At 40.0% G+C, this 10,000-nt stretch overlaps 1 protein-coding gene across 3 annotated transcripts in view; it reads right to left on the bottom strand.

The window, feature by feature from the left end:
* Nucleotides 1-10,000, bottom strand: part of sspo (SCO-spondin) — a gene marked incomplete at its 3' end in the record, with an annotated part of 121,608 nt that overhangs the window by 88,981 nt on the left and 22,627 nt on the right. For all 3 annotated transcript variants that reach the window (XM_084398407.1, XM_084398408.1, XM_084398409.1), the window contains exons 18-28: nt 9,558-9,685; nt 9,368-9,477; nt 9,077-9,226; nt 7,998-8,091; nt 6,301-6,710; nt 5,254-5,490; nt 4,529-4,759; nt 3,729-3,851; nt 3,390-3,490; nt 2,130-2,340; nt 812-964 (exon numbers count right to left, since the gene is read on the bottom strand). In XM_084398407.1, the coding sequence (XP_084254533.1) occupies nt 812-964; nt 2,130-2,340; nt 3,390-3,490; nt 3,729-3,851; nt 4,529-4,759; nt 5,254-5,490; nt 6,301-6,710; nt 7,998-8,091; nt 9,077-9,226; nt 9,368-9,477; nt 9,558-9,685 (1,948 nt within the window). The remainder of the gene's footprint in view (nt 1-811; nt 965-2,129; nt 2,341-3,389; nt 3,491-3,728; nt 3,852-4,528; nt 4,760-5,253; nt 5,491-6,300; nt 6,711-7,997; nt 8,092-9,076; nt 9,227-9,367; nt 9,478-9,557; nt 9,686-10,000) is intronic.

Below are 10,000 nucleotides of genomic sequence, written 5' to 3'. Positions count from 1 at the left end.
TATATCTCTATATGGAGCAAATGAGCTGTTCCTCTGGGTCCTAAAGTCAGTTCATTCAGTGTGCATCAGATACACATATAGACATTATAAAATAATTTTTTGGTAAAGTTTTAGCATTTTTAATTAGAATTTTGAGCATTTTTAGGATTTTCTGTGTGTACTGAAGCATTCCTCACATTCCATTCATTCCTAAGGGGGTCAAATTGATCAGCGAGGGAAGGATTTGTTACTTTTTTAAATTTCAACCACAAAACTCCTCAAATCCATTACATTTTTTTTGGTGTATTCGTGGTTCAAGTGCGACAGAATGCTCAATTGAACACTAATTTTTTTTTACATTTTAAACAAAATATCCGGGTCAAAATGACCCAAGGGAAGGATGATGGTTAAGATGGGCAAAACTGCTGGGCTAACATGGTTATAACTGGAGGTAGACCAGCTTAACCAGTGATGTTACCCTGGTAACCAGTGAAGGTTTCAGCTGCTGACCAGCGATTTCTGAGAAACACTGTTGAAAGTGGATCAGACCGAGCACCAAAACACATTTGTAGCCAATCAGCAGTAAGGGGTGTGTCCACTCATGATGGGGAGTGTTCGTGAATTTGGGGGCGGAGCTATCAAGATAGGGGTGTGATCCTCTCGGGTAGGGGCGTGTTTGTTTTGGTGATTTTAAATATCAACAGTGTTTCTCAGAAATTGCTTACTGCACCTTTAAATGCCTGGGCTCTTTAAAGTCTGGTGGATTCTGATTGGCTGTCAATGTGTTTTTTGGTTCAAGCAGTTTATCTGCTGTAGGTTGTTTGGTTCTTACTGATGTCGAGAGTGAGGTGAGTTTCTCCAGGTAGTTCAGCGCAGGTTCTGCCTCCGTTCTGTGGTGGGAAACACTCTCTCTGACGAACCTCAACACCACCACAACTGGTACTGCAGTTCGACCATGTGACCCACGGCAGCCAGTAGCCATCCACTGTTGGACAGAAGCAAACACTCAATATCTTACAATTCTTATTACAACGGCACGAAAGAAAATCAACATGGGGAGCGTCTCAATCAACTCCCGACTTCGTGAGTATATCATGTGCACAAATTCAGGGACACTGATGTTCAACGTCACCATTGGTGTTTATGAACAACAGCAGAGCTTTTTTCTGACAGAAAATTTTCTGACATTTACTTTTTTTAATGCTATTTAGAGTACATTATGATAAAAACATTGATTGTTACATAAACCTATCATATTGATTCAATAAGTTCAATACCTTACGCTGGAATTAAATTACGTTTTTTTTTTTTCATCTTGTGTGATTTAAGTTTCGAGCTCCAGAACTTCTGTAAAGGGAACATAGTGAGCATCAATGCTCCTTGGTTATCACTGTGCATTATGGGAGTTTTTAGGGAGTGAGCGTTTCAGTGCACTGGAAGGATTATGCGATTAAATGACCGACTCCCTGATGCATCTCAAAATATAATTGGTCATTTTATTAATTCTCATTTTCTACATAAATCTACAACATTTTAAAAAACATTAAAGTCCCCCTGTGGTGAAAATCCAGCTTTTAATGTTGTTTATGTGTCTATGTGGTGTTATTAATATGCTTTAAGACAAAGCATGTGTAAGTTCATAAGTCGACACCATTGCTGAGTATTTCCTCCTTAAAACTGCAGTGAACCAAAGACAGTCTCAAAAACACGCTTTGAAATCGCTGGTGTTTCTGACGTCACAAACTACCTTGTAACCGATCAGATCAACGTGTGATCGTCAACCAGTGGATCTCTGAGCTGAGCGAGTGAGTGGAGGCGGGGCTCATTTGCATATTCATAGAACCGAGTTACATTCAAGATATTTTAAGGAAAAACATAAGTAATTTTGGTGATCAAAGATGAATTTTAAAAGATAAAATTATTGACTACAGGGGAGCTTTAATTATTAGAAATGCTTAGCGCAGAATCAACTTTGGTTCAAGGATCAGCCAATTTTCCACATGCATTGTAAAACGTGGATGTTTAGGAAAGTGCATCTAGTGGTTTAGAGAATTAAATCAAGCCAATGTACCCTATATGTCCCAAAAGCCTGGTATTACCGTGTCCAAACTAATATCATGGTGTTATTTGATGAGCAGAGTGTGTTTTACCCGGGCAGGCGGTGGAGTAACACTGCTGTCGTTGTGTTTTCTCTCCTCTACAGTGTCCGTCTGAATCCTCTGGGATGCAACGTCTCTGTCGGCCCACGGTCCCGGATCCACAGCTTCGGCTGCAGGGGCTCCAGGGGCCCCAGGGACCCCAAACACCACAGCCCGTCTCATCGGACCCGTCCGACACACAGTCTGCTGCGCCGTCACACATCTACAACAACACATCGCAACATTCAAAACTCTCCATCAAATAGAAACTTAAATGATTATTCTTAAATGTGTTTATTTATACACTACCAGACCAACGTTTTGGATCGGTACGAATTTTTATGTTTTTAAAAGAAGTCTCTTCTGCTCACCAAGGCTGGGTTTTTAGCTGTTCTCTATGTGAATATACAGTAAAGTGTAATTTATCCCTGTGATCAAAGCTGATGTTCAGCATCATTACTCCAGTCTTCAGTGTCACATGATCCTTCACAAATCACTCTAATATGATGATTTGATGCTCAAAAAATATTAATTATCATCATCAATGTTGAAAACAGTTTTCTTTGATGAATAGAAAGTTCAAAAGAACAGCTTTTATTTGAAATATAATCTTTTGTAACATTATAAATGTCTTTACTGTCACTTTTGATCACTTTTATTCATCCTTGAAGAATAAAAGTATTGATTTATTTTATTTCTTTCACCCCAAAAAATAAAATAAAAATTCTTACTGACCCCAAACTTTTGAACGGTAGTGTTTAATGTTACAAAAGCTTTCTATTTCAGATAAATGCTATTTTTTATTTCTATTCATCAAATAATCCTGATATAAAACTTAAATAACTGTTTTCACTATTGATAATAATGAGAAATGTTTCTTGAGCATCAAATCATCATATTATACTGATTTCTGAAGGATCATGTGACACTGAAGACTGGAGTAATGATGCTTGATCATAGGAATAAATTACATTTTACTATATATATATATATATATATATATATATATATATATATATATATATATTCACATAGAAAACAGCTGTTTTAAATTGTAATAATATTTCACAATATTACTGTTTTTTGTTGTTGTTGTATTTTTAATCAAATAAATGCAGCCTTGGTGAGCAGAAGAGACTTCTTTTAAAAGATAAAAAATCTTACCGATCAAAAACTGGTAGAGTATGACGTTTTGACTCTGATTCTAGAAGGGCGATGCACAAACACAAACAAACATGTCAACACTGATTTCACACAGATTGGAATCAGTACCGTGTTGAAGGGAACACAGGATCCATCAGCACAGGTGAACTCGGGACAGACGCGACTGGTGTTTCCCTCACTAGGGGGCGCTGTGGAGGGCCTGACTTTATCTGGAGAGAGAGAATAAAGCACAATTTAAATATAAAGATAACCATAAATATATTAATGTCCACACCAACGGACAATATCGTTCTGTTCTATTCTGTTTATTATAAACACTGCAGGTTTGTCGTCTGCTACTTTAAAGGTGCAGTAAGCGATTTCTGAGAAACACTGAGCACCATTCATCTGGTTTTGTTGTGCTATTGTGCATACAGCATAAATATAAAGATGTTATCAGAAACGAACCGCAGAGTATCTCGTCCTCTCCTTTAGGGCAGTCAGGAATCCCGTTACACACACGTGAAATGTTCACACATGTGCGATTATCACATGAGAAACTGTCCAGACAGGGAGGAATCCGTGTGGAACCTGGTGAGGATGAGGAATACATATGAAAACAACACTACAACAAAACCCTGACTTCTGCATGTCAGTCTGGTGTACACATGCTCTCAGTAATTATACGGTGAGAAATGAGGCGTCGAACCCATAGACTGTAAAAAAAAAAAAAGGGCGTAGTGTGCGTGACGTCACCGTATGTTTCTGAAGAGCGTTTTTGAAGCCCAAAGTGGGCGGAGCCGGCCGTCGCCATCTTGGAAGCGCGTCGCTCCCGGATAAACGAAAATGGGCAGGATTAGCTGAGGTGACGTGACGCAAACAGACAGCAGACAAACAGCTAGCAGTGACATCAGCGGCAATCCACCTGTCACTCAAGTGGCCACGCCCTTAATTATGCAGAACTTCAAGGCTTAATATAATTTAAACGGATGAGTTATAAAAAAAATTCACCCCCTCACAGTCGTCATGAAGGGCAAAATTAGCTTTATAGACCAAAACCATATTTTGCACCAGACTGTAAACGTTTTTTTCTGCTGTAAAGTTGGGCATTTTAACATGCGTGTCTATGGGATTGAGTCTCTTCTGCAGCCGGCCTCTAGTGGCCACTTGATGAACTGCAGTTTAACTCACTTCAGTGTTGGATTAAAGAGAGAGACGGGAAGGTTGCCGCTTGGTCGAACCTCATTTAAGGACACACGTGCTCTTACCACAGTTGTCCAGGCTCTCGTCTGAGGCGTCTCTGCAGTGGGGCGTCCCGTCACACAGATGCTGGTGTTGGACACACTGGTCTCCGGTCTGGCACAGGAACTCGTCCGGTTGACAGGTACGGGAACACGGTTTCTCATCGCTCCCGTCCAGGCAGTCGGTCTCTCCGTCACAGCGCCACGCTATCGGCACACACTGACCACTCGTACACCCGAACTCAAACTGACTGCATCCTGAAACCACATCATCATTATACTGCGCTCATAACATGTTTACCCTGAATGCAATGTGAACTGCTTCGGATTAAATGCAAACATGTTTTATAACCTTTCGTATAGGGATGCATGTTAATGTTATCGTTATCGGCCTGATAATAAAATGTGGCTGATATATTTAAGCCGATAAATAATGGATTATTTCCTTCAGCTGAGACACTGTTCGACATGATGGTTTTGAGTTGCTTGAAATATGATTGGAATCACTTCAAAAAAGGAAAATACAGTGAAGTGCAAAATGTTCTGTTATATCGGCTACATAAAATTATAATGAGAATGATGGCTTTAAATTGTGAGACTTTTGTTTTTGTAATCAGGCTCACAAAAATTATATAAAAACTTGGATTTAGATTTATCGGCCAATATATCGGTTATCGGCTTTCAAATATAAAGAATTATCGGTTATCGGTATCGGCCAATATTTTAATATCGGTGCATCCCTACTTTCATACCTTTGACGGGACAGATGAGCTCGTCGACACCAGAGGGACAGTCCCTGTGACCGTCACACACTCTCTCTGCGGACACACACTGATCTCCGGGACACTGGAGCTCTCCGAGCGCACACACACACTCTCTCTCGTCGCTGTAGTCTCCGCAGTCGTCGTGACCATCGCAGCGGTGCAGATACAGAACACATCGACCCGAGGAACAGAGGAACTCGTCCGGTCGGCACACAGCACCACAGTCTGAACACACACACACACACACACACACACACACACACACACACACACACACACACACACACACACACACACACACACACACACACACACACACACACACACACACACACACACACACACACACACACACAGCATCAGTCCAGAACGTTTACCATGCTGTACTGACATGCAAACGATGACATAATTACGTTAATGTCTGACATGTGAAACAATAATCCGTTTTTTTTTTTTTTTTATGGATCAGTTTTTTTATGGATATATGCACTTTTATGATGGACAGATGCACTTTTATGATGGATATATGCACTTTTATGATGGACAGATGCACTTTTATGATGGATAGATGCACTTTTATCATGATAGATGCACTTTTATGATAGATAGATGCACTTATGATGGACAGATGCACTTTTATGATGGATAGATGCACTTATGATGGACAGATGCACTTTTATGATGGATAGATGGACTTTTATGATGGACAGATGCACTTTTATGATGGATAGATGCACTTATGATGGATATATGCACTTATGATGGACAGATGCACTTTTATGATGGATAGATGGACTTTTATGATGGATAGATGCACTTTTATCATGATAGATGCACTTTTATGATGGATAGATGCACTTTTATGGACTTCAAAACAGAAACAGCCATTCACTGTCATTATAAAGCTTGAAAGATCCAGGACATATTTTAATATAACTCTGATTGTGTTCGTCTGAAAGAAGATTGTCATATACACCTAGGATGACTTGAGGGTGAGTAAATCATGGGCTAATTTTCATTTTTAACCAAACATACCGTACTCATCAGAATCATCAGCAAATCCACAATCCAGCCTCCCATCACAGACTTTCCTCACCGGCAGACAGCGTCCGTTTGCACACCTGAACTCTCCATCGGGACAGCCGGGTTCTGGTGTGTCGGGCTCACAGAAGTCCTCGTCTGATTGGTCAGCGCAGTCGGGATGCCCGTTACACCTGAGCTCCAGCGGTAAACAGGCTCCGGTGGAGCAGCGGAACCGACCCGGCGGACACGTGAACGGACAGACCTCATCGGAACCGTCTCCGCAGTCGTCTTCATTATCACAGAGCCAGACGGAGGGAATACAGCGCTGAGATCCAGCAGAGCAGCGGAACTCAGAGTCCTCGCAGGGAGACGGAGGAGGACACGGAGATCCAACACAACGCCACGCTCCGTCAGAACAAGAGCTGGAGAACACAGCACACAACTTTACATTCAATCACAGAAAAACTATTAGATAAGAATAAAAACTGAAGCAGTTTCACCAGTGTTTCAAAGCAAAAACCTGCATCTTATTCACTAAATACACACAATCTATTCTAACTGTCTCATGCATATTTAAACGAAGTCATTGACTTCCTTTCTACAAATTGCACTGATATTTTAGGTCTATATGCTCATAATGCCATTAGTGAATCTGGTGCTTAAACACAGACAGTGCATGCAAATAAACTAGAGATACATCTGCAAGATAATGTTTGCAATACAGTTTTATTTTTTGTATCAGAAATGTAATTGTGCATGCTCATTTCCCTCAAAATATCATCTAGTACTCACTTAAAGATTAATAATTAAATCATTTAATTCATCTTTAATACTGTGCATTAAAATTGTTTGAATATTTTTACTGAATTCACACTGACAATTTGTGTGCATTTATATACAATTAAATTTCAAAATTATATTTGTGAAATTGTAATGTAATTTATATAGACAGATTTAAATATAGACATAATTAAAATAAATTAATTGTATTTGCTATTGAGCTTTGTGCATAAATTACACATTTAACCCTTGTGTTATGTGGTGGCAGTGTTGTCGGAAATACTGGTTAACCTAAGATGGGTTTTGTTTTATGAGACAATTTCCCATTTAGGGTCATGAACATCCCTGCAAAGTTTTGACACTCTGAGATGTGGGATGCGTTTGCAAAATTTCTGACGGTTATGATGTTTGCGAGTCAAATTGACCAGAAATTTCATTGTCAGCCGCAGCTGCTTAGACCCCCCAGAAACAATATGATGTATTTTTTATGTCAGTTTCTCAACTACTCTCTGAGGGTATTTAAATTTACATTTACATTTATGCACTTTTACCCAAATAAATGTATGCCTGAAACGCAGAAATAACAACAAAATAACATCAAAGAATCCTACAATATAAGAGCAAAAATGGCACGATTTGGCACACAAAAATAAAACATTTCAAAGTCAAATTATTACTTTTTTTTTTACAATTGTTGATATTCATTGGCTAAAAAAGCATTAAATACAGTTTTAAAAATAATTTGTTCTCATGTTTATTTTTGGTGTGTAATGTTTGAGAATTATTAATATTAAAGGTTTACTGTTTTTGCTTGTTTTTCATAGTGTGAGTTTTCGTGAATTGTGTTGAAATAGGGTCAATTTGACCCCCAACATAAATGTAAAACGTACCCAGAATTCTAATATAATACAATGACTCTCTAAACTGACCAGTTCTGACAGTGTTGAGTGACAGTTGCTCCGGCAGGGAATAAAGACCCGTCCCACTCACACGGACACTGAGACGGAGGAATACACACCTCACCTGCCGATGAGAGACACACATCACCATCAGACAGCCTGCGTGATACAGACTATAATCACATGAGTAACTATAGAGGGTTTGCATTGACGTCATGCGTGACTGGATTTAATACGGGGAACTATGAAAACGAGAGTAAAACAAACGATTATCAGTTTAAACTAAAGGTTGGACTCAATATAGTGTTTCTTACAACTTACCAAAGATCCAGTGATCCGTGGATATTGACATGCAGCCGAGAATCGTGTTTCCTGACATTTATATGAGCCTGATTTCAACGCCGGGGAAATACATAAAGCAAATTTGTCTGTGAACGCTTTATATAAATACAATATAGGTCTAAATCTGGGCGATCACTTGTTTTAGCCTATATATCATCATATCGTCCAGCCCTAAAACTTGTGTAGTTTTTTGTCAGTGTTTATTTAAAAATGTCCAATTATGCAGAATATACGATGGTAAATGTTTAATTGATGAGTTCTCAATACAGTATATAGGGTGATTTTACCGCTAAATTCAGAATATTGACACAAAATGATAATCTACGAATCCTCCTTTCTCTGCCTGGATCCAGTTGTTTCTGTGAATCTCAGCGATCCATTTGCTTCTCTGTTCTGAAGCTTTCAGCAGTCTGTAAAAATATACCTCAGATTTCTTGACAAATCTAGGTGTACAGTCGATCTCAAAGCTCTTTCTCGCTTTAGATGTGTTTTTAGATGTGTTTAGTGTGTTTATCACAGCATTCACGCTGAAACTAATGATGCCGCTCAGTGTTTTTGCCCCTCAGTGTGTGTAACCGCAGTCACTCCAGCCGACGGTGACGTCACACGCATTCCCTCTATTGCAAACTAAAAAATGCATGCATACACACATAATTAAAACATGAGCGCTTGGTTTTGGAGGGGAGGACCCGAGACGCTCAAACACATCCGTCTAGTGCATGTTTACGGAAGTGTAGTGGAATAAAAACAAAACACATTTTTGTTACCGTGCCGAACGGTGCCGTGAGGACAGAAACATCCCTCCACACAGGAGAGGCTTCGGCACAGAGAATCCGAGAGGGAAGGAGTGCTGGGACACGCTGGAGAACAGGCAGGACCACAGGCCTCATAAACTAGCCCATTCTCACACTGCAGCGCTGCAGAGACACAACAGAACAAACTATTACATGCACGAATAATAACTCAATGAGCAGACTCGTGTAGTCGGCCGGATCCGGGCCGTATCCAGATCAGATGGAGGACTTGCGCCTAGACAGTTTAAAGGTGACTTGACTCACGGCAGAGTTCCTGTGACCTCCAGCGCACATACGCTCCTCTGCGGTTACACTCTTCTGCATACGCAGCCACAGCCGTACACAAACACTCACAGTCGCCGCCAGAGTCACACCTGCACAACACACCACACATGAGGACAAGTACAAGCATATGATGGACATAACTTTAACTTCAAGACCTTCAGTTTCTCACCCGCAGGCGTCAAAGACACACCAGTCGTAGTACTGCTGGTACGGCACTTCTGAGTGACACGAGCTGAAGATCTCCTGACTGATCACCGCACACTTCTTCTTCGCCCACGTCACGCGGTGAGGGTTGATCTGAAGGTCATGAAAGGTCATTTACCATTTCCAGGACACTCAAAAACACATCACTGCAATACATATATGCAGTGATATGACTGTTAAAAAGTGTATTTGTCATTGAATCATTCATTCGAGAGATTCGTTTAAAAACGCAGATTCATCCAGTAATGAAACAAGTGAAGTCTTTGAGTGAGTCATTGAATCATTCATTCAAGAGATTCGTTTTAAAAATGCTGATTCATCCAGTAATGAAACAAGTGAAGTCTTGAGTGAGTCACTGAATCAATCATCTAAGAGATTCATTCAAAAATGCTGATTCATCCAGTGATT

Source organism: Rutilus rutilus (assembly GCF_951802725.1).
Source record: "Rutilus rutilus genome assembly, chromosome: 24".
Taxonomy (NCBI): Eukaryota; Metazoa; Chordata; class Actinopteri; order Cypriniformes; family Leuciscidae; genus Rutilus; species Rutilus rutilus.
This window is presented reverse-complemented; position numbering and strand designations above follow the sequence as displayed.